At 37.4% G+C, this 24,252-nt stretch overlaps 4 protein-coding genes and 1 pseudogene across 4 annotated transcripts; 2 read left to right on the top strand and 3 right to left on the bottom strand.

Annotated features, from left to right (window-relative positions):
* Window positions 1-1,498: 1,498 nt before the first annotated feature.
* On the bottom strand, window positions 1,499-3,651 carry LOC149382365 (1-aminocyclopropane-1-carboxylate oxidase homolog 1-like). Its single transcript, XM_089630087.1, has 3 exons — window positions 3,005-3,651; window positions 1,929-2,250; window positions 1,499-1,856 (listed from the first exon to the last, which is right to left on the bottom strand). Exons 1-3 carry the CDS (start codon window positions 3,547-3,549, stop codon window positions 1,608-1,610), a joined length of 1,116 nt encoding a protein of 371 aa, XP_089486213.1. The 5' UTR covers window positions 3,550-3,651; the 3' UTR covers window positions 1,499-1,607.
* Window positions 3,652-4,613: 962 nt separating this feature from the next.
* On the bottom strand, window positions 4,614-5,792 carry LOC149382364 (peptidyl-prolyl cis-trans isomerase CYP19-3). Its single transcript, XM_089601618.1, has 2 exons — window positions 5,711-5,792; window positions 4,614-5,314 (listed from the first exon to the last, which is right to left on the bottom strand). Exon 2 carries the CDS (start codon window positions 5,288-5,290, stop codon window positions 4,772-4,774), a length of 519 nt encoding a protein of 172 aa, XP_089457744.1. The 5' UTR covers window positions 5,291-5,314; window positions 5,711-5,792; the 3' UTR covers window positions 4,614-4,771.
* Window positions 5,793-6,203: 411 nt separating this feature from the next.
* On the top strand, window positions 6,204-8,939 carry LOC149382363 (pentatricopeptide repeat-containing protein At1g08070, chloroplastic pseudogene; annotated as a pseudogene).
* LOC149382362 (nucleolar/coiled-body phosphoprotein) lies at window positions 8,775-10,752 on the bottom strand. The gene is made up of 5 exons (XM_089601617.1): window positions 10,516-10,752; window positions 9,930-10,228; window positions 9,760-9,849; window positions 9,307-9,668; window positions 8,775-9,209 (listed from the first exon to the last, which is right to left on the bottom strand). The coding sequence occupies exons 1-5, from the start codon at window positions 10,676-10,678 to the stop codon at window positions 8,945-8,947; spliced, it is 1,179 nt and encodes a 392-aa protein (XP_089457743.1). The 5' UTR covers window positions 10,679-10,752; the 3' UTR covers window positions 8,775-8,944.
* A 5,553-nt stretch (window positions 10,753-16,305) lies between these two features.
* On the top strand, window positions 16,306-17,853 carry LOC149382361 (AT-hook motif nuclear-localized protein 20-like). Its single transcript, XM_089630729.1, has one exon. The coding sequence runs from the start codon at window positions 16,741-16,743 to the stop codon at window positions 17,593-17,595; it is 855 nt and encodes a 284-aa protein (XP_089486855.1). The 5' UTR covers window positions 16,306-16,740; the 3' UTR covers window positions 17,596-17,853.
* Window positions 17,854-24,252: the final 6,399 nt, after the last annotated feature.

Genomic DNA, 24,252 nt, shown 5'->3' with positions numbered 1-24,252 from the left:
GATTATTTATGTTAAGGAATTACAAAAATCCAAACATGATATATACAAATCAACCAAAACTTTAACTTGCCAAGCCAAAACACCAAACATGATTAGGTCGATAGCTTGAACTGAAGTACGCTTGAAACGCAAGGAAAACTCTGCGTCTCCAAGACGATTATTTATCACGCTATCAAAATCAATTAATCGGGTTGTTTTCATATACCGTTTCCATGAATGATTCATTCTTGTCTATCTGAATGACAGTGACATGAGCGAGGATATGGGTAGAACACAATAGAAGGTAAATTATAAAAGGATATAAACACTGTTCCAAGTATTTGACAGTGGGGGTTAATGCCATAAAGGCTTACATTATAAATGGAGATCATGCCTTCCAAGTATTTTTATATCATCGTGAGTGAATGCTTGCCAACTGAGAAAGTGTTAGAAAGATTCTTTACATTTTGTCTATACCTGATATGAAGGCAAGATCTTAATGCAACACGAGGTAAGATATGGTGAGCCAAGGTACATAATTCAAATTTGAAGATTGTTAATTTATTGGGAAAATGACACATATATACTTTGTGTTTTACTGAAATGTCGAGTTTAACATTTGATTTTTCAAAATGACACATATATATCCTGCATGAGGGTGGGAGCTCACAGGGCTGAGGCGTGACCGGGAGTCATGGAAAAGACAAAGATGTCCCTCCAGCTCGCGGCTTTGGACTGATAAAGATCGAAGTTGCTGTTCAAACGCATTTTCCTCGACCTGTCACGCGTGTTAAACTCTGCTTTCGCTTCTTTCGGCTCCTCGTGAAACCTTCGAGAGTCTCGTCCAGCGTGTCCTAAGCAATGCTGTGATTTGTCACCCGGAAGGAACCCCAAGCCTCGCAAGCGTGTTTGGTGGCTTCGATGGCTTGGTTTCGATGCAGAGGATTGGTGTGGATGGACTGTCGGGACGTGGAAATCGGCGTTTGGGTTGGGATGTGGAAGATTCGAGGGAGCTTTGTTATCAGACGCGCGTACTGCTCCTTGCAGCCAATAGCTCGATCGGTACATTTTCTTCCTTCATTTTTTTTTTACCTCTATAGCATTTCTATTGTTCAATTTGAAAGTAATTGAAATAATAGTCTAGATTCCAAATGGCAACATGATCAGGTTGATAGCTTGAAGTACATGGAAGCCTCAACAGACAACTCAAAGAGAGTGAATCTAGAGAGCGTAGTGAAGTTTTGTCACGAGCTCTTGAAGAAGCCTATCGCGTCAGTGAATCTGGAAACTGGTCCGTTTGAAGTTTGAACCGCAAAGGGTCTTGTGAAGAAGCGCTTGTCAAGTAAGAAAGAAGAGCATTTTTTTTTCAATTTTGTACACAATTTGGCATCATAATGGGTTTCTTGCGTCAAAAGTTTTCATATGATGAAAAGAGGCGCAACGGCTCTGATTCTCTTGACTCTTGAATATTTGATACTGCCTCGTAACCGAAATGATTGCCATCAAATTATGTAAAATATCAATGGAAAAACATCTTTTTTAATTCAATCACAAACTTCAGATAATGTCTAGTACACATAACTCAAATTAAATAAAGATATATGAAATTCTCAAGCTCACATTTTTTGTTACAGCCTTAAGAGGTCAAGAGCAGATTGTCCAAGTGCAAGTGAAGCGAAGGAATCGATGTAATCTTTTGTCAACGTGTCCTTAAACACAGCTGGGCTGTCTTCTGTCAGCAGCTCTTTGATTGGACCATAAACCTTATCATTTCCTCGAATCTGAGACGTGAAGAAACATGCCACTGAGATTCTCGGACCCACCATTTTAGCCACTACTCTGTGCTTTACGCTTTTGAACTTCTCGTTAGACACGAGCTGCAACAATAATAAGACAAGCATTCATTCGCTCATTCATTCAATCATTCATCGAAGGCATTGAGTACTTACTTGTAAGAGGTCTCCCACATTGACAATGAAAGCTCCTTTAAGAGGAGAGACATCGATCCAATGGTTGCAGTGAAGAACTTGGAGACCACCGATCTGATCTTGTAAAAGAATGGTGAGAAAGTCAGGGTCTGTGTGGCTGGAGTGACCGAGAGTGTGGTCTGGCTCAGGGCACGGGGGATAGTAATGACACACCAACGTCCGTCCTTTGTCACACCCTATGTCTTCCAAGTAATTGGGGTCCAACCCGAGTGCCTCAGATACAAGTCCGAGCAGAGATCGTCCCAGCTTGTGAACCTCCTCCAAGTATCGTGGGATTACGTCTCTGCATAATGAAAATAATTCATGTTGTATCAGATAGCTAGAGAACTAAAATTATAGGCTTTTTTTTAGCGTAAATAGGCCATGTATTATTGTTCGAGCAATATATCTCTACGACATTCAGAAAAAAAAGGATGCAAACCTGAGGACTATCCAAGAGATCACCCATCCTAGTACTTATCTCGCTCAAGCATGGTTAAGACACTCGAAATAAGTATATGATACTGTATTCGGATATTAGGGAGCTCTTTTATTGAACAATGATATATATATTGTTAGTTTGAGTGGCAGAGCCACATGCACGGATGACAATTTGGTTCGTACATGAAGCATGAAATGGTTGAGACATGATTTGAATTTTAATAAATGGATCAGTGTTATTAATTAGGTAAAAAAAACACTAACACGATTAAATAATGGGTAAAACGACACAATAACGTTAGCACGATTAAAATTCAATTATTAAATGATCGAAACGAAACACGATTACGACTCACACAAATAGCCAACGTAAATGTTTGACATTGCTAAATAGCCAACGTTTAGTAAATCTTAGATAAATAGCCGTAAATAATGACGTGGTCTAATATATGGAGGTGACTATTTAATTAAGAATTACGTCTGTAAATAAATGAAAATGGATATTTACTTAAGATTTAACAAGCATTGGCTATTTAGCAATATCAAACATTTAAGTTGGCTATTTTCCTAATGGACCAAAAAAATAAAAAACATTTAGGCTAAACTAGTAATTGAACCTGCATGAGGGTGGGAATTCATGGGGCTGAGGTGGGACCGGAGCCATGGAGAGGAACAATGTGTCTCTCCAACTTGCGGCTTTGGACTGATAAAGATCGAAGTTACTTTCCAAACGCACTTTCCTCGACCTGTCACGCGTATAAAACTCGGCTTTCGCTTCGTTCGGCTCCTCATGAAACCTTCTCACTCCTTCGAGAATCTCGTCCATTGTTTCCTGAGCAACGCCGTGGCTTGTCACCTGAAAGAAACCCCACGCCTCGCAGGCGTGTTTGATGGCTTTGACGGCTTGGTTTCGACGCAGAGGATCGCTGTGGATGGCTCCGAGGTCGACTGTCGGGACATGGAAATCGGCGTTTGGGTTCGTCTTCTGAGACAGAGAAGATAGCTCTTCCGGTGGGATGTGGAAGATCCGAGGGAGCTTTGTTATCCCGGCCTCAACGAGCCCTTTCACTCCGGCTTTTGAGCCATCGAACTCCTTCAATGCTTTGGCTCTGTCAAAGCTCTCATTATCGATCTCCGAGGCAGGCTCTGAATTGCACTCCATGATCACCTTCACAAACTCTGCGGCTCCTCTAGATAATTTTTACTGTCGTAGAAAAACAAATGAATTATGGCGAGTCATTGCCAATCAATCAGAGTTTTATAGTAATAAAACTTTTCTTGTGGCTTTATGAACTGTTGAGCTTTTTCTATTCAAATATTATTTTCATTTTTTATTATTATGTTATAGAAACAACTGATCTACGTTTAATCAATTGCCAACACAATCAATTAAACATGATTAGTTGTTTCTATATCACGTTCAATCAATTGCCAACAAATCACGTTTAATCAATTGCCTACATAATCTCTGAGCAAAATTAAAAAAAAAAAAAAAAAAAAAAAAAAAAATTGCCAACACAATCAGAGAATATTTTGTGTACTGACTCCATGAATTTATTGAACGTTTTTGGTTAAAATATTGTTTTTGATTTATCAAGGATATGGTGGACCAGGATTAGATAAAGCATTGAAGATTATTTATTTTAAGGAATTACAAAAATCCAAAACAAATCAACCAAAACGTTAACTTGCCAAGACATGATTAGGTCGATAGCTTGAACTGAAGTACGCTTGAAACGCAAGGAAAACTTTGCGTCTCTAAGACGATTATTTATCACGCTATCAAAATCAATTAATCGGGTTGTTTTCATATACCGTTTCCATGAATGATTCTTTTTGGTACAGATATTATTTGTCATTCTCGTCTATCTGAATGACAGTGACATGAGCGAGGATATGGGTAGAACACAATAAGGTAAATTATAAATGAGAGTTTTGAAATCCATACATAAAATAGACCAACCAACAAATAACATAACATGCCAACTGCCAAGCCTAAACATCTAATTCAAGACCAATCATAAATCTCAACAAACAGAACTCTCTTTTGATCAAAAGCAAAAAACAAACAGAACTCTCAGAAAACAGAAACTCCAGTATGTTTGGAACCTGATGGAAAATGAAATCGATACAAATTTCCCTTCCAAATGGCTTAGAGAGCTGAACCCTATGATTTTGTGAACATCAGAGATTCAACAATCACAAAATTGGGCAGATGCAACAAGATTTTTCAGACGAATCTTTTTATTATAGTGGAGCAGTAATTACACAAAGGTCCACGGAGAGAACAAAACACAACAAAATCATTTGTGGAACAAAACAACTATTTCAACGGCCTGCTAAAATAAAAGCCTTTCAGAGCACTGACTCTGACTCTGACTCGCTTACAATTCACCACAATCTTCGATAACAACCTTCTCAGTAGTCGAACCACTGCTCGATCCAACTGACTCCATTTCCTTAACCACACTATAACCATCAACAACTTTCCCGAACACAACGTGCTTCCCATCAAGCCACGTGGTCTTGTCGGTGCAGATGAAGAATTGCGAGCCGTTGGTGTTGGGTCCAGCGTTGGCCATCGAAAGGATTCCGGGACCGGTGTGCTTCAAGTTGAAGTTCTCGTCGGCGAACTTGGCTCCGTATATGGACTCTCCTCCGGTTCCATTTCCCTTGGTGAAATCTCCACCTTGGCACATGAAATTCGGGATTATCCGGTGAAACGCCGAGCCCTTGTAGTGGAGCTTCTTTCCACAGGAACCGATGCCTTTCTCTCCGGTACAGAGAGCTCGGAAATTCTCCGCCGTCTTCGGGGTCGTGTCGGCGAACAATTCCATCACCACTCGGCCGGCCTTTGCCTTTCCGATCAGGATGTCAAAGAAGACTTTTGGGTTCTTGGACATTTTGTCAAACACTCAGTGGGCTTCCTGAAAATAAAAGAGGTGAGCGTTAGACTCTTTGTTTTCTTTGTTCTGGAAGAGTTGTTTAACAGAGAAAGCTTGTCGATCTACGAACAAGTACATTTCTTTAATGTTAATTTCGATTCGTTCAGGAATTATTTTGTCTACGACATTAAAAAAAAGTCAACTGGTTGAGAAATGTACATCATCCATGGAAGCCCTCAAGCAAAGATTGTTAATTTAACAAGAGGATAATATATGGGTGATGACTCGTGCTTTTGCACACATTTTGAGCTCATGAGTCGTTAAAAAAAATGTCACTCGCAAGCCTTCGATATGTGCTTTTTTTTCTAATCTAATTCCAAAACACGAACAGAAATAACCAAAATATAAAGATCTGGGGAGATTACAATGTTCATATACCTGAGAATGGAGTGAAATGGCTGCAATCTCAAAAAGAGGTGGTCTTTAGGGTTTAAGCCAACGAGCATTTATATAGGCGTTGAACAGCAGGGTTTTAGGGTTTCGGATATGACTTTTCAATTATAGCCCTGAACTTTGGCATATATGTTATCTTACCCTTATTTTTTTGGATTTTTTTTTACTGATATATATTTGGAAAAAATTGGTTGTATCATGAGCAAAGTTTGAAGTATGGACTTGGACTACTAATAATGTTCGAAAATTTTGAAAAATCACTTTTTGTATTTTACAAAATTATGTCATATTAAACACTACAGTCATACTTGTGAGATTAAAAGAGGTGATGCGATGATATTTCTAGATCAGTAACCACATTTCACTATAATATTAGTATTTTGTTCAATATAATACTATAATTATTAGTTGACATGAAGTTCAGAACTTCAGATTATGCCTTTGTCTTTTCTTTTCTTTTCTTTTTTTTTTTTAAATATGACCGGAATGCAAAGTAATAAAGCTGTAGATATTGACCGTAAAACGATATGGTCATTGAAACGAAAAGCTCACACACTCTGTAAATGATACAACAATGGACGTAATAAAGCTGGCAACAGCCAAGCCTGTGTTCTCTTTACGCTCTCTCTTTTCCTCACCTCTTCGATCACTGACACGACCACAACAACAACAACGACAACAAGACCAAGAGCATCAACATGGATCACAACAGCAACGACAAAACCGTACCTCCAAGATCTGTCTCGGAAAGCCTGATATCAACCAAACGACGCAAATTCACGGCCACATGATAGTGACCCAGTTCGACTATAAATGCCAGATCATCCCGGGGTCTTTGCTCCGACCCCACATGAGCCCCGAAGCCCAGCACAGCTTCTTGATATCCTCGTACACCCACAACAACCACCCAACGCTGTCTCTCCGAGTCTACGCAAGCTTGCGTAGAACGGGCGTCCACGTGGACTGTTACACCGTCCCTTCCGTCCTCAAAGCCGCCGGGCAATCCTTATCGCCGTCGTGGGGAGAGGAGATTCACGGCTACGCCATCAAGACCGGACACGTCAGCGATCTCTTCGTCCTCAACGCGCTCATGCAGATGTACGCAGCTTGCGGGAGAGTCGGTCTTGCCCGCCAGATGTTCGACAGATTGCCCCACAGAGACTCCGTTTCGTGGAGCACTATGATTGGCTGCTTCACGAGGAACGGGATGACCGGAGAGGCGTTGGAGCTTGTTCGTGGGATGTTCGGGGAAGGAGTGAGGCCCGGGGACATGGCTATTATGAGTATGGCCAACCTCTTCGCAGGCCTTGGTGACCCTGAGTTGGGCCGGGCCATGCACGGCTACGCGGTGAGGAACGTCGCGGACGAGCGGTTCGGGCCTCAGATCCGGACCTCTCTCATGGATATGTACGTCAAGTGCGGGAAGTTGGGTCAGGCCAAGAGGCTTTTCGATGGGTTGGCTCGGAGGAGCGTCGTTTCGTGGACTGTGATTATCGCGGGTTTTTTTCGTTATGGTGAGGTGGCAGAGGGAGCGAGGATGTTCGGCGAAATGCTCGAGGATGGTGTTTTTCCGAACGAGGTCACGGTTTTGAGTGTGGTGAGCGAGTGTGGGAACGCGGGCGCTCTTGGAGTCGGAAAGTGCTTGCATTCGTATGTCTTGACGACCGGGTTTGCGGTGTCTCTCCCTTTGGCCACGGCTTTGGTCGACATGTACGGGAAGTGCGGCGATCTTTGCTCTGCCAGAGCGGTTTTCGACGCGAGGAGAGATAAGGACCCAAGGATTTGGAGCGCGATGATCTCGGCTTACGCTAAAGCCAGGCGTAACGACGAGGCTCGTGACCTGTTTCTCCAGATGAGGGACGGAGGAACGAGGCCCAACGAGGTGACGTTTCTCAGCCTGATATCGCTATGCGCCGAAATCGGAGCCCTCGAGTTGGGAAAGTCGGTACATTTGTTCATAGCCGAGCAAGGGCTCGAATCGGATCTCAGACTCGGAACGGCGATGGTCGACATGTACGCAAAGTGCGGAGACATAGACGAGGCTCACTCGCTGTTTCGAAACTCGGCGTATCGCGACACCTGTACGTGGAACGCGATGATCACGGGGTTCGCTATGCACGGCCGCGGCCACGAAGCCCTGAGGCTCTTCGAAGATATGGAGAGACTCGGCGTCGAGCCCAACAAGATCACCTTCGTCGCTCTTCTCAAGGCTTGCAGCCACGCGGGGCTTGTCGCCGAGGGAAAGCGGGTTTTCGACGGCATGGCTCGGCGCCACGGCTTGGTCCCGAGAATCGAACACTACGGGTGCTTGGTGGATCTCTTGGGCCGGGCCGGACGGCTCGACGAGGCCCACAAAGTGATTGAGACCATGCCAATCTCGCCTAACGCGGTCGTGCTCGGGTCGCTCCTCGCATCGTGCAAGGTACACAAAAACCCCGCTTTAGGGGAAGCGATAGCGGATTGTCTCCGGGGATTGGACCCCGAGAATCGCAGCTACAACATTCTGATGTCGAACATCTACGCGAGCGCCGACCGGTGGAGCGAGGTCGCCGGAGTCAGAACCGCGATGAAGGACAGCGGGATAAAGAAGGAGCCGGGTCTGAGCTCGATCGAAGTGGACGGTTCCGTTCACTGCTTCGTAATGGGAGACACGTCGCACCCGCGGGCGGAGAGAATCTACGAAAAGCTGGCCGAGATGAGCGCGAAGCTGCGAGCCGCGGGTCACACGCCCGACACGTCGGTGGTGTTTCAAAACGTCGAGGAGGAAGAGAAAGAGACCGCGCTCGACCACCACAGCGAGAAGCTCGCCATGGCGTTCGGGCTAATCAGCACACCGCCCGGCACGCCGATTAGGATCATGAAGAATCTCCGAGTCTGCGACGACTGTCACGCCACGACGAAGCTCCTCTCGGAGATCTACGGACGCGTTATAATCGTGAGGGATCGGAACCGGTTTCACCACTTTAGAGACGGGTCGTGTTCCTGCGGTGATTATTGGTAGCTTTTATACCCAGATAACACTGTAAATTGTAACCTTGAAAGAAAAAGAAACACTCAGATCATCAACAATAATTTATTTGCATTTTTTTGCTCGAATGGAAAAATAATACACAATTTTACATCTCAACTGTTTGGAACTGTTCTAAATCTGGAGATCATTTTCTAAACTAGAAATACATGATCTTGAATTCTCTATTTAAAAAAAAAAACATAAGAGTATCAACCGAGCCACTGTTGGGCGCGACGCGCTCCGCTCCCACCAACAGCACGGCGTATGCTAATCTTCTCGTTTGCGTACTTCTGTTGTAGCCGTTCAAATCCATTAACGTCGAGTTTTCCAGAGACTGATTTCCCGTGCTTTCGACGAGTTTGTTGTTCTCGGATAGAGGCCCAAAGCTTGTCGATGGCGTCTCTTTGTAGAGAGGTAAACCTCGCCACGTTATCAAAGGCGTGTCTCACCAAGATGTCTATGACCGTCTGACACCTGCAAAAGTCAAAGCAAGCTCTAAATAAGAACTCTGTCAATGGAAAAAAGACCACGAAAAGAGAATAAGAGAGAGCATTTTTTTCTTAAACAATACCATGCTGTTTTATAGCGCTTAGCGGCGATCTCTAAACACGAAATCAAAGCCTGTCTCTGTGACTTGAGGAATCTCTTAGTGTCCTCTTCTTCTTCCTCCTTGATCTTTGTCTTTCCTTTCGTTTTCTCTGCTTTCTTTGCTGTGGTGGGAATGAGAGCATCGAGCCCGAACGGATCGGACTCTCGTGTGCTTGTAGTTTCTTCCTCCGGTGCAGCCGAAGAGCTTTCCTGCTTTATGTGACTATCCTCATTTGCCGACTCTGACTCATCTTTTAGTGCCGCGGCTTCCTCTTTGTCCTCGCCTTGGGTTGCAAGTGGGAGATCAGATATGAGTTCTTTCACATGCGAAGCTGTTTTCGAAAACTATTACACGTTCCCACGGAACCAAAAGAGATTAACCAGAGAGCACAAGTCAGCAATTCACTCGAGCATAATTCTTGCCAAATATTCTTACCATAAAGCTGTCGTCGGTGAACAAATCATTCGCCACCACCGCCATAATCGTCCACACCTTCAGCTGATTCTTTTGCTTCTTGCTTAGGCACTACACAACCAAACGAACAAAATAAAATTTAAAACAAAAAACAAAAAAACTCGAAAGGAACTCCTTTCCAACAATCCGACCTCAGAAACTTCATTTGCGGCGGCGAACAGAGCTTGGTAATCGAGCCGCATCGAGGGATCAGTACAAGAAGTAGGCAACAACATTGCGGTCTCGAGAATCGTGAAGAAGCAATCCACTGTCCCGGGCTTCACGCTTCCAGCCCGAATCAGCTGTATCGCGAGCTTCGAAGCCTTGCAAAATTTTGCAGGGTTCTTGATGTGAGAAGTTATCTTCTGCATCGCATCTATCACTTGTTTCTCCGAAGCCTCTGTCGTCATCTTAAACCTCAGCTTCTTCTTCTCCGGTGCCGGAGCCGGGTCTGAGAATCAATCCAACATATTAGCGACTATCGCTATGCTCTCAATCAACATCGTCTATCCAAATTTTGGCTTAACCTAAGTTCTTTTCTTTCAAGTTTCGCCGTTTATTCTCAAGGCTACACTAATCTAGCCACGCGAGATACAAACCTAATGATTCCCAAACACATTCAATTTCATCGATTTTGAAATCATAATCCATAAACTACAGAATCTTTGTACGCGAAATAGACTTGAGCCGACGCAAGCTAAGAAAATCAAAGAAGAGTAGCAAAGAAAGAATAATGACCTTGAGGATTGGATTCTATGGGTTTTGGACGCTTGAGAGCGCTTTTGATGATCGGAACCGGAGCCGGAGGAGAAGGTTTTGGAAAGAGCTCTGATTCTTCTTTTCCATCAGAACGAGACAAAGAAGAAGGTGGAGGAAGACCTTCGAAGAGATCGCCGGCCATTGTTGGTGGAGTGTGATCTCTCTGAACTCCGAGTTCGGGACCAAAATGGAAGTCGGTACTTTAGGTTTGTCTTTGTCTGGTTAACTCTATCTTTATAAAACTACACTCTCACCCCCCTAATTTATCTCAATACTCGTTTCACGCCACTTCTTTAATTGTTTCTTGAATTATTGCCCATTCTGAGGATTACACAGTCAACATTTTGTCGGTTTTTTTTTTTTTTTTTTTTTTTTTTCTCAGTACATTATCGATTTATTTGTTTCTCTTCGCCTATTTGGGTGAGGTTAAAACCGTCAAATCAAATAACCCGATCCTCCGAATTAAACCGCACTATTTTTTGAATCGCCTCATTAAAATCCGATGACTGTCAAATCGAATAACCTGATCATCCAAACCAAACGCAATATTTTTTAAATCGCCCCATTAAAATCCGATGAAGTTTGGGCTGTAACCAATCCAAACCGCAATTATTTCGGGTTGGTTTGATTTTTTATAGTCGTGAAATTGGGTTGAATCAAACCAATACGATAGTGTTAATTTTTTTATTTTTTTAAAGTTGCAAATATTTTATATGTACAATGGTTGAAAAAATCATTTTTTTAATAATATTATAATTGAATAAAAAAATACTCAGTATAATATTTTTATTATTTGCGAATATACGAAGATTTGGTGATTAAAAACATATGTAATTTTTATTTTAATACGTAAATTTTCTAAAGATAAGTAAAATTTTGATTTTATTTGACATAACGTATTAGATATAATATATATATATATATATATATGATTTTCATTCGAGTTATAAAGTCATTTGTCCCGAGAATTATAATCCGAAAAAACCAACTTGATTATTTTTTGTTGGTTTTTGGTTTGGTTTTACATTTCAATCGGATTGGTTTTGGTTTTAAAACTAAAAAAATAGTTGTAGCGGTTCGGGTTATAGCACTTAAAAAACTGACTAATACGACCCGATTATACTCCTACTATTTAGGGTAATTCATCAAAACTGTCACTTTAAATTTAGGGAAAATAACACATTTATACCCTGTGTTTTAGTGAAATGCCGAGTTTAACCCTCGGTTTTCAAAAATGTCGAGTCCATACCCTCTGTTTAACTAAAATGACGAAATTATACCCTGAAATGAATAACAGCGTCACAAATCTCCATTTCATTGATATTAACTCTTATATAAGAAAAACCGAATCAAATTTAAATCAGTACCCTAACTTCCAAATTCTCAATTTTGAAATAAAAATAGCCTTAAATTGAAATTAAATAATAAAACTCATACTTTCTAAGAAATAACTTCATTCTGTTTTCGAATTGTAACTCTAAATATTGGATTCTCTGTTCGAATATGCGATTTTGATGACTATCAACTATCGATGTTTACCCCTTTGCCTCTTTTTGTGTTCTTCACGATTAAGAGACTGTTGTTTATTTTTTAGTTTTTAAATAAATTACATATATGGCGCGAATGAATAAAGATAATTGGTGTTTATGTATAAATATTATAGTCAACGTCAATAAAAAAATCAATAAAAAAAATATCCGTGACACTGTTGTCTATTTCAGGGTATAATTTCATCATTTTAGTTAAACAGAGAGTATAATTTCGTCATTTTAGTTAAACAGAGGGTATGAACTCGACATTTTTGAAAAACGAGGGTTAAACTCGACATTTCACTAAAACACAGGGTATAAATGCGTTATTTTCCCTTAAATTTAAGGACAAGTAATAAATTAGTCAATGTTTCTTTAATTTTTGGTGAAATCGTTAAATTTTGTCTAATTTATCTTTTAAGATTGGTTTATTGCCAGAAACAAACTTCCAAACTCATTGTTAAAAGCACTCTATCTATCTAACCAATAGCAAATTTAAATTTTGTTAAATAACCAAAGTTTTGTTAATTTTAAAAAATAATCATTAACATAAATTAACGAGAACCAAATATCCAAAATAACTTTTATTAAACATTTCATAATTAAAAATAAAAATAAAAAACGAGTTATTAAATGAGCTGACCATAACCATGTTTAATGACCCTTCACTCCTTAATTATCTCTATCTTCATTAACGATGATTTTCTCTCTCTGCTTCGATTTTTACTCTTCATTGTGACGTTCAAAGATGCATTGTAGTCTCATAGATTGATTCAGATTGTGTTTCTACAACAAATTTTCCGAAATTAACACAAATATACTGAAATTAACAATAATTAGCTACAAAAACCCATAAGAAGAATCTATAGATAAAGATGAACACGGCTGCATATTAACACTAATTATTTATTATTAACAAAAATTAACGATAATTTACAGTAATTACTCGAATTATTTGTTTAATAAGCATCGTCCACGCGTCTCGAAAAAACGAGGTTTGATATCATAACAAGGCCAACAAATTTCATTCTTGAGATCATTATTTTGCAACCGAAAACACGCAAACATTTTTTTTTAATTGAAAACTAGAGTGAAAAAAATAAAGGGAAAAATGAAAGAGTAATGAGTCTCACTTCTTTTCCGACGAGGACGAGCGACGATGAGGAGAGCGACATGGAGTCATGGATCTGACTTTGTGGTCGAGTGATAAGAGCATAATATACAGAATTTGAAACTGTTTTCAAGCTTGAATCTCACGCGTTTTGGAAAGAGTTTTGGTGTTTCTAATGTATTTATGAGTGATTTCAAGTTTTAAAGTGATTTTACAGTGTTTAGGACGTGAATAGAGCAACAACGGGCATTATGAAGCAATTGAGGAGTCAAAACACATCAAAACGAAAACTCGGGAGCAGCAAAACAAGCTCCAACAGCTTGGATCGCCGGTCAGAGCCTCAGCACTGTCTCTGAGCAACTAGCGTGTTCCGCACAGAAGCCAAATTTGAGGAAGCACGCCGTGTAGTTTTTTCAGCACGCCGCGCAGGTGGTAGTGCACGCCATGCAGGCCATTGGACGCGTCAGACAACAATTTTATTTCCCCATTTTTAAAGCTCTCTCCACCGTCCGATCAAATCTAATGGCTCTTAATGCTCCGAAAATGCCCTAGAAGCTTCCTATATATATATATATATATATATATATATATATATATATATATATATATATATATATATATTAGACTTTCAGAATTCATAAGAGAGTTTTTATTTTTAGTTTTTCTTTAGAGTATTTGGCTGGTGGGGGGAGAAAAGTCAACCGCAGAAGAAGACCACTGCTCGTCGATGATTCACAACTGCGATTCAGTGTTTTATCTTCTATCTATTTCCCTTGGAACTCATGTTTATGTTTTATTGTTTTGAGATGGTTTTTATGGTTGGATTTTGTTTATTTTATTTTTCTGTTACTGTCATCGCCATGAACTGAATCCCTTAAGAGGATGGCTTACCTTTGCTTGAATATGGTTGTAAATTCATGTTTATTTCATTGAAGTAATTTTTCTGTTCATCTTCTCTATCACTTGAAATAATCTCATGTTTATTGCTTGTTTGAGATTCATGACTTCATTCATGCTTTTTAGGATTGACTTGATACTTGAAAAAGATTAGGTTGATCGTGCATAAGAATTAATGCACCGTAATACATTCCTAAGCTAGAGATAGTTATGCAGCTATTGAGTCGTGTTTACACTCTTATTTTGTAATACTTGTTGTATTTTTAGGATTTGAGTTCGAGAGATAAAAATCCGGTGTTGATATAGATTGTTAGATGCTCGAGAGAGATTTAACGACAAAATTACATGACTGTTATTAGTTAAGAGAACCGAAAAATCATGCGTTATTCTAGGAATTCCGACCATAAAAGAGTTTAGCGAAGCCATTGCCCTTACCTTCTACGTATCCGTTCACCCGTGTTTATTTATTGCTTTATTTATTTTCTACAAATTAGTCAATAATCATCTTCGTCTTCTTGAGTTCAATTCGTTGCTAGCTCGTTTTATTTTCGGTTAAGCGTAGTTCTCGTTGGATTCGACTCGTACTTACGATTTACTACTTGAGCGACGACGTGCACTTGCGTACGAAAATATCGCAACATCGAAGACAAGCGATGGAGAGATGTCCACGGTCATGAACTCAATGATGGCGGCTGAGAGGAGTACAATGACGTTGGGAAAAAAATGTGAATCTGAGAGAGAACTCAAATCATTGGACGAAAAAATTGCGAGAGAGAGAGCTTTAATCATAGATTTGAGAGCAATTATATTTAAATATTTTAAATTCTTTCCATAACTGAATTCTACGTATATAAGAGCTACAAATTCCTGAGGAAACTCGAAGCAGAGGTATTTTAATTTTAGTTTCTTGTTTATTATTAGATTAACCACTTAGTTTTACAAATTACTCAAATGTATTTTTTACTATAAATTTTAGTTAGACTTTTTAGCCGAGAAATTACTAAAAAAACATAAACTATAGGCTTAGCTTATCATCGAGTCCCCTAGGTTTGGTCGTCGAGTTTACTATCACAGTACCTTTATCGAATGGAGTACATATATGCCTATATAAAATATAGATACATATTTATATAGTTTAGTTATTTCAGAAAGGCAAAAACGAAAATGAAAAACATATAAAATAAATAATTAAAATATAGATTGGATCAGGAAAACCAAAGTCTGACATCGTTGAAGGAAACAAGTAACGGTAAGTATGTATACGAACTTTGACCATATCAGTTATGGAGAAAACTGCTACTCATAAAATAATAGCTCATGAGGATTTCACTATATAATATAGTATAGTAATACTCAATAATTCAATACTATAACGTGTAAAAGAATTTCCTTTATTTTAGTTCTAAATTCTTAGACAAATTAAATATATAGAATAATAGTATAACATATAAAAATGAAGTTGGAGTAAGGTGGTATGTGTAAACACCTGAAAAATGTGAATTAAGAGCATCTTCAATGAAGACATTAAATTTAGTGTAATTTTAATGTCAAATATATTTTTTGCTCCAATATATTACACCATATTTTACACAAAAAGAAATATTTTAGTAATCTGCTTTTTTATTAAGCTTTTTAATCTAAATGATTTTAGATTAAGTGTCTTAATTTTATAAATTATTTGTAATGCTTAATTAGATATATAAAAATGTAATTATATTTTATTTATTAATTATGTGTAATATATAGCATAAATTAATAATAAAATATTTACAAATGTAATTAATAAAATTGAAAATTAATAAATTTAATTACATAGATAATACAACATGCTTGATATGGTTTGATATCTATAAATTTTTTTAATTATTGACTTAATTTATGTGGTATTGAAGAAATTAATTTGGATTATAAATAAAATTTCAAACAGTTAAAAACATATTGATTAAACTTGATTGATTAAAATATATATTATAAAAAAATATGAATTTATTAGATTATAATAATGTTTAATACATTTGATCTAATTTTGACATCAAATAAACAAGAACACTGTTTGTTCATTTGGTGAAGATTATTACACCAGATATATATATAAAGTTTTTAAAATTTTGATGTTTTTACATTGAAAAACTCTAACTTATTACATCAAATATAGATTTCTCTAATTTAGAGATACTCTAAATAAGAGGAGTTACGTGCACCCCACTAAATCACGCGCACGCTGTCCCACACACAAACAAAACCCTAACTCCAAAGAACACGAATACTTCTTTTTACATATATTTAACATTTATTGATGCTCTCTCTCTCTCTCTCCCTCACTCGTTGTTTGCTTAAGAAGAGCCCATATCCAAGCTAGCTGATCTTAATTGATCGTCACAATCCATTTCCCAAACCCATCCCACCTCCTTTTACCGAGAAGACACACAAACACACAGTCCTTAATTTGCTTCAACTTTGCTATTCCCTATCAAAGTTTTTAGTGATTTGTTCTGTCCAATATTCCTCACCAAACCATTTGACCTAATTATAATATTATTCTCTTTCCTGATTTCTTCGTCTTCTTCTTCTTCTTCTTCTCTCAACTCAAATAGGGTTATTTCTCTTAACTTCTTTCTCTCAGCTCAGCTTTTACTATTCTTCTTGGTTTCAAAACTCACACGTGATATGGCGAATCGGTGGTGGGGCGGTCAAGTGGGCGTCCCCGGAGTAGTGGAGGCCTCGTCGCCGATGAAGAATAAGCAGCAGCACCACCACCATCCGGATCTCGGAATCTCCGTCGGAAACACAGTCGCCGCCGCGGAAGAGGACAACAACAGCGACGAGCCGCGGGAGGGGGCGGTGGACGCGGCGGGGGCGCGGCGGCCGAGGGGGAGGCCGCCGGGGTCGAAGAACAAGCCGAAGCCGCCGATCTTCGTGACGCGGGACAGCCCCAACGCGCTGCGGAGCCACGTCATGGAGATCGCCGGCGGCGCCGACGTGGCGGACAGCGTGGCGCAGTTCGCGCGGCGGCGCCAGCGAGGCGTGTGCGTGCTCAGCGGCAGCGGCACCGTCGCCAACGTCACGCTCCGCCAGCCCTCCGCCGCCTCGGCCGCCGCGGTGGCTCTTCAGGGCCGCTTCGAGATCCTGTCCCTCACCGGAGCCTTCCTCCCGGGCCCCGCGCCGCCCGGGACCACCGGCCTCACCGTCTACCTCGCCGGCGGGCAGGGCCAGGTTGTCGGCGGCACCGTGGTGGGCCCGCTCCTCGCGGCCGGGCCCGTCATGGTCATCGCCGCCACCTTCTCCAACGCCACCTACGAGCGCCTGCCTCTCCAGGACGACGACGACGACGCCGCCGCCGCCGGAGGGTCGCCGCCGATCGGAGGAGGGATGCAGGATCCGACCGCCGGAGGCTCCGGATTGCCGGGTTACAATTTGGCGGTGCCCAATTTGCTTCCGAACGGCGGCGGAGGAGGACAGCTGGCGGGACACGATCAGGGCTTTCCGTGGGCCCACGCCGGAGCCGGTCGACAGCCGTATTAGGGTTTCTGAGAACTACAAGAAAGGAAAGTTTTAGGCTTTTTTTTTTTTTCTTTGCTATATATTTCTATACATATAGTACTTGAATTAGGGCAAATTAATGCGAATTTATTTCTTGTATGATCATCTCATCTCTTTGCTTATATTTTATCTTGTTATTAATATTATGACAGATGTATTTAATATGTATGATGGGAATAATTACTGTAGTATTGAATCTGTATGTTTATATATATGGAATAAATTAATAATGTTTTCTCAGCGCTCTTTCTGATCCAGATACTCGAGCTTTGTTCATATGTATCTCTAATGTTGCAAGTTTTGCATGATATCATTTATCTGCCTAGCTACTGCTACTTAATCTGTTTGATTTCTTTTTGTTCTACCCTATTATTAATGTGAGACAGTTCTCAGATAACTATATACGTAGTTATATAATTGGTTTGGATGGATCTTCTAAATGAAGTAATTTAGAAAGGAGTGTTAAGGACGTCTTTTGCAGATTTCCAGGTTATTACGACTCAAAAAATTTAACAGTACATAGAATTCTTAACCTATGCTATACCTCCATTCATTTCCATTATCAAATTGATATAAAAATAAGCTGGCCGTTTTGTACTAATTTACATTATAGATATTGCAACTTAGTTTACTAGTATATGGGCCAGAAGATTTAGCAAAAACTATGATAGAATGTCTGTATTATTAGTGTCCTGGCTTATTATTAGTTGCAGGAATAACTTTTTTACTTTTACATGCTACTTACGCTTAAAATTATATAATTGTATTAATTAATAAATGTATACAAACTTACTCAACTACTCGAGGTGTTATAAAAAACTTGGCTGTGTCTAATCAAAGTTGGAGCATTGTTATTAATTGACTCTTTATTAATTAGCTATATACACATAGCAAAAGAAGCTTGCCTAACATCTCACCTGCGACATATTATAATTAATATATTAATCGAAAGCAACCTTATACGATAGGATAAAATAAATTGATTAGTGCGCTTGAGGATGTATTATATATACGACCCAACTCATCTTATCTGGGGCAGAGTCAGCTCATACATATAGTATTGATATATACGTGCACAGGCCGGCAAAAGTCCCAATTAAGATTGGGTAATAACAACTAATTAAAAATGACATAAGTTTCCTATAAAACGTGATGCATATATATATAATTGTTCAAGGACACAACACGACAAGGGTCTCGCATTGATTGAAATTTGTTACCAATAAATAATGGATATATATGTAATATATATATATATATATATATATATATATATATATATATAGATTAATGATTTTAAAAAGTTTCATAAAAAATATTTAAAAAAAATTAGTAGTGAAAAGATCTATGGTAATATCATAAAAAGGAAAACAAGTATTAAATATAATTGATATAGCACATGTACATGCATAAAGAAACTATTATAATAAAAGAAAAAAAAAAGGTTGTGTAACATTCATTATTAAATTAATTGGATCCATGAATGTCCACGAAAACATCATCAAAGGCAGTGCAAGAATGCCCCATATATATATCATAGTGGGTGGTGGATAGTATATTATATTACATAGCTTGCATTTAATCATGAAGCCACAATTATTCATCACTACTAACACACACACACACACACACACACACATATATATATATATATATATATATATATATATATATATATATATATACACACACACACACACATATAATAATTGTAAATATTAAAAGCATTGAAAATTATAAGGAAGTGTAAATACCACCACTTCAGTTAAAATGTCTTTCATCGCTTAACGGAAGTAACAATTTCGTTAGGTAATTTTTTACTTTTCGGAAGTCAACGGAAATACGAAAATGATATTTCCATTAAGCTTATTGGAATTTTGTGTTTCCAATAGCTTCAAATTATATAATTAAAAAATGAAAATAATATCAGCCCTTAGATGAAAATAATATCAACAGTTCATAATTTTTTTAATTAAAAAATAACAATACCAATGACTAACAGAAATTAGCGGAAGCATGCCTTCCGATAGTTTTCTTTCACTTCCAAAATATTATTAGAAGGGTTTTTTCGATACCGTTAATAACGAAAGCAGTACTTTCTTGTAAATTATGGCCAATGCCAAGTATATAAGCAGTGATTTTAAATCCAAAGGTTAAACGTACTCTGGCAACTTTACGTGAGACAGAGTTTAGTTTTTTTGGGGGTGATGGTGGAAAAATTGACTGAAAAGTCACCCTTACTACCATTGCTAGACTAAATTAAGGCAGTGGAACCGGAACTTCCAATAACTTCTGGTTTCGATGTCGATGAAAATTGGAACCGGAACTTCCAATAACTTCTGGTTTCGATGTCGATGAAAATTATGCCTGCACGTGACAGCAGAAAAAATATTTTATTAAAAAAAAAACAGCTTATTACTCCACATGTTTGGGATTTTTACTCAGTTTTTAGGTTTTAATGATTAGCAATATCTTTATACCGCCCACATATATGCAAATGGTCTAGTTTATATAGTTCATAAATTAGATGCAAGATTAGTTTCTGATAAATTTGTAATTTTCTAGTTGTTAGGTATATGCCATAAGATCTGTGTCTAGCATTTTGCACTGATCAAGGGTTCTAAGACCAAAAAAATACAATCTGTGCCTTTAAAGACACCATACTACACATAAATTCAACTAATTCTCTTTCATATGTTTAGCGAACATTTCATGACAAATCTGCATCATTTAACTTGGCCAGAACATTGGATTAGTTTCTATGATTTTGCGTGAGAGTTAATTATTAGAACAATGGATCTAAAAATTGCATACCATTATTACAGATATTAATGAGAAGAAAAGTTCCAAAAATAATGTGTAGAAAAAGAAAGTTCATGAGTCTCAGGACTTTCTCTTTGAAAATCGCACTATCTTTAATTCTCATGTTTTGTATATTTTATTAAATTATCTTCATTATTATATGATTATTTATTTTCATATTTTCTCCCTAAGTTTCTACACAATGCATTTACTAATAAATTTACTCAAGTGATATAATTTCTGTATGGCAGAACATTAAGACTAGAGTTAGACAATTGTCACACTAATTAGGTTCATAGTGAAACTTTTATAAAGGATCATCTTGAATAAATTTAGGGTTTTTTACACTATCATAATTTTTTTTGCCATCGTACCAAATAACAAATTGAGAAATATTAATAAAAGCTCTTTTTTAACCTTAGTTTATAGGTTAGCTATAATTATATCTTATTGAGGTTATTCTCAAAAGGATTTTTTTAAGTTAAAAGGAGGACCCTTCACATGGATTCACATGTTATTCTATTGATTACATAAATATATGTACACATATATATTTGAGAAACCGAATATTTTTTTCTTATAAATGAAACAAAAAATGACTGTGATGATTTGCTTACAGCATCCTAATGGTAACGGCTAGCAATGATGTTGATTTCCGAACCCACCAAGGATTTTTTATATTGCAATTAGATTATCAACTTGATTTAAATAATTACGATTAAGACTAACAACAAATGAAACCCTCCTACTTTTTTTGTCCAGTACTGGTTTGAATATTGCGCATATATATAGCTTCACCAGCAAGTGCCAAAATATATAGCCCTAGCTAATATAAATTATATTCTAATTAAAAGTCTAAAGTAAAGGGAGATTAAAGAAGTAATACTTTGAAAAAGGAACCCGTAAAACTAGCATTAAAGAATTGAGGACCACACGAGCTAAAGCCAAAAGCTTTGAATTTTCACGGCATCATATATAATTCCCCTACAAATTGATTTAAATATTTACTTCCATATACATGCACTTGCCGCGTCGAGTACACGCTATATATCATAGATGGATATATTAATACATAGCCATATGATGGATAAAATTATCCGTGCTCTCGTACGTTGACCTGATTTTTAAGGACTTGTTTATACTAGAGAATATATATATATTGAAAAATAAGAGAGAGCATATACATGTGAGTGTGACTTGAATTTACATTTGATCTAGTATAAATAGTAAAAGTTGATTTAATATGCAATGTTTAAAAAAAAATCACGAAAACGAGGATATCAATGAATTTCTGGACCCTGTGTATAATTACATATATTGGAAAAAGCTATATGAGTTTACCCTAGTATTTTTTTTAATAAATTTTTATATTTTGAATCCAAAATTATATGATCTTTTAAATACTTGTCCTCCTTGCAATTTTTTTTATAATTTGCTTCTGATGGTCATGAGTGTGATTCCTGGTTCCGGCACTCTCCCTCTTTCTATATATATATATATATATATATATATATATATATATATATATATATATATACACACCACACACACACGAAGCCAGAAAAATAGATTAGGGGGTTTAATATGAAAAAAAAAAATCAGAATAGCTGATTTATAAATTTATAAGTAAAAATATGTAATAAAATTTGAAAAATGGGCAAAAAAGTCTAAAAAAAAATATATATTCGAGGGAAATCATGCAAATTAGTGACTAGTCTCTCTTCCTCTTCCATTTCTCCAAAATAAATAACAAATCTAGGGTTTAAAATTTTTTGTGCCACAATCTCTTTTGGGGTATAAGACTATGGTGGTCTTAACCATTAGAGGACTTTCAAATTGGGGGAATGTGTTTCTCTTTTTCTTCTACATGTTTTCGCGGTCGTCGTTAGGTTTTCAGAGTCACCGTCATCCCCACCACTAGCTATGAGTCCATCTCTGTCGTGCACATGAACGTCGATGGACTGTGTCTCTAATGGAGATTTTTCTTTTTCTTATTTTTATGTCAATAATCCAGATATGAATCTGACCTTTATACCACCGGATCTAATATCAATGTGGATTAGTCGCAAGTTTTCTTAGAACATAATCGGTGATAAAAAGTGATATGTGTTACTTGAAAAGACTGATAATTTAATATTTTTTTTATTGTAGTTGTGTTTGTGATCTACTTATCATCTTTTTTTAAAGAGTTTGAAATTTTAGTTGAGCTTAGTTTTTATAATCCAAGTAATAATATGACTTTTATTAATGTTTTCATGTGCGGAGCTTTTTAACTAAAAAAAAGGACAGCTAAGCGACTTTCCGACACGATCGAGCCCGTTTGAAAGGGGAAATATTAGGTAAATAGGAAAGTGATGTATTAATTAAAGTAACTCGTGTTTACTTTGACAACATATTAGATTACTCGATCTATCAAAAGTAATAAACGAAAGTATTACTTTTGTTCCTTCGTTTTATCTTATTATATTAAATTCTTGTACCCAAGCTTGTTTGGGCCAAGTGGTAACACCACTCTCCTCCCAATGGGAGGACGCGGGATCGAATCCCGGCGGGCGCAATGCCCACATTTAATTATTTCTGGAGTGTGTTTGTGTGGTTCTATAAATAGATATTTATATTTGTCCAGCCCCCATATTTGTAAATATCCGATCTTGTATCATTGGCTACTTATAAAGCCCTTCCTAAAAAATAAAAATAAAAAAAAAAAAAATCTTGTAACTATAACTAAATATTGTTCGAGATCTCCTAATTTTGAGCCTTGTGATAACTATTTTTTTTATGTTGAACTATGTTTCCGACTGAAAATAACATTTTAGAATTAGTCCAGCAGTTTTTTCACTTATTTAAAGACATATTTTAAATAATAAGTTAACCTCAAAGAGTGATCAGTACAGCAGTCCTTACGTATATACCTTGATATTTTATTTCTCTGTTACTTGTAGTAGAGAAAGTGATCAATCAAGTAGATGAAGGTTTTGAGAGAGAGAGAGAGAGAGAGAGAGAGAGAGAGAGAGAGAGAGAGAGAGAGAGAGAGAGAGAGAGAGAGAGAGAGAGAGAGAGAGAGAGAGGTGTTTGGCTAATTAGCATAATGTTGAGTATATATCTATACATGATTAGAGCTAACTGCATTGGTTTAATTGATTACAGATAATTAATTGATGTGTAACAAACTTATATACGTCAGCAGTGTGCTTATCTTTACACTTATACGGAATGAAATCCCAAACAATAGAATAGAAAGAATAAAAATAAAACAAAATAAAGAGTTATTGAATTTACATAGAAAAATTGTAAGTGACTAAGAGAAAATTTATCCCCTAACTTGATGTTTCGAATGACGCCAATTTCTGTGAAAATAATATTTTTGGAAAGCGTAGACAAAAAAACATATTTTAGAAATTGAAACTTTCGAAAAAATTTATAATTACTTAATAATGTTTCTTCCTTTATATTTTTTTATAATATACCTTATAAGGTGGAACATTATTTTTTTTAGTTACCAATATAATTTGAGATATACATATATATGCATATATAAACTGCTATAACAAACTAATTAATCATACATATATAGCACATTCATCGTCAATATACTGATAATTTTTTAAAATAGTATTAATTAGAAGTTGTATTTACATATGTACATATATATATATATATATATATATATATATATATATATATATATATATATATATATATTTGCTCAAGCTTTTTGCAATATCTATGTTTTGATGTAATAATCCATATTGCGAGCGTCTTGATTTAGCTCTTCCAAAAAGATGCGCATTCAGTCACGACCCACAGCCAATCATGAATTATATATAGTCTTATCAT

The sequence above is a fragment of the Urtica dioica genome, chromosome 11 (genome assembly GCF_054948205.1).
Source record: "Urtica dioica subsp. dioica isolate 48M chromosome 11, U.dioica_male_clone48M_v1_H2, whole genome shotgun sequence".
NCBI lineage: Eukaryota > Viridiplantae > Streptophyta > Magnoliopsida > Rosales > Urticaceae > Urtica > Urtica dioica.
Note: the sequence above shows the minus strand (reverse complement) of the source record. Positions and strands in the feature narration are given on the sequence as shown.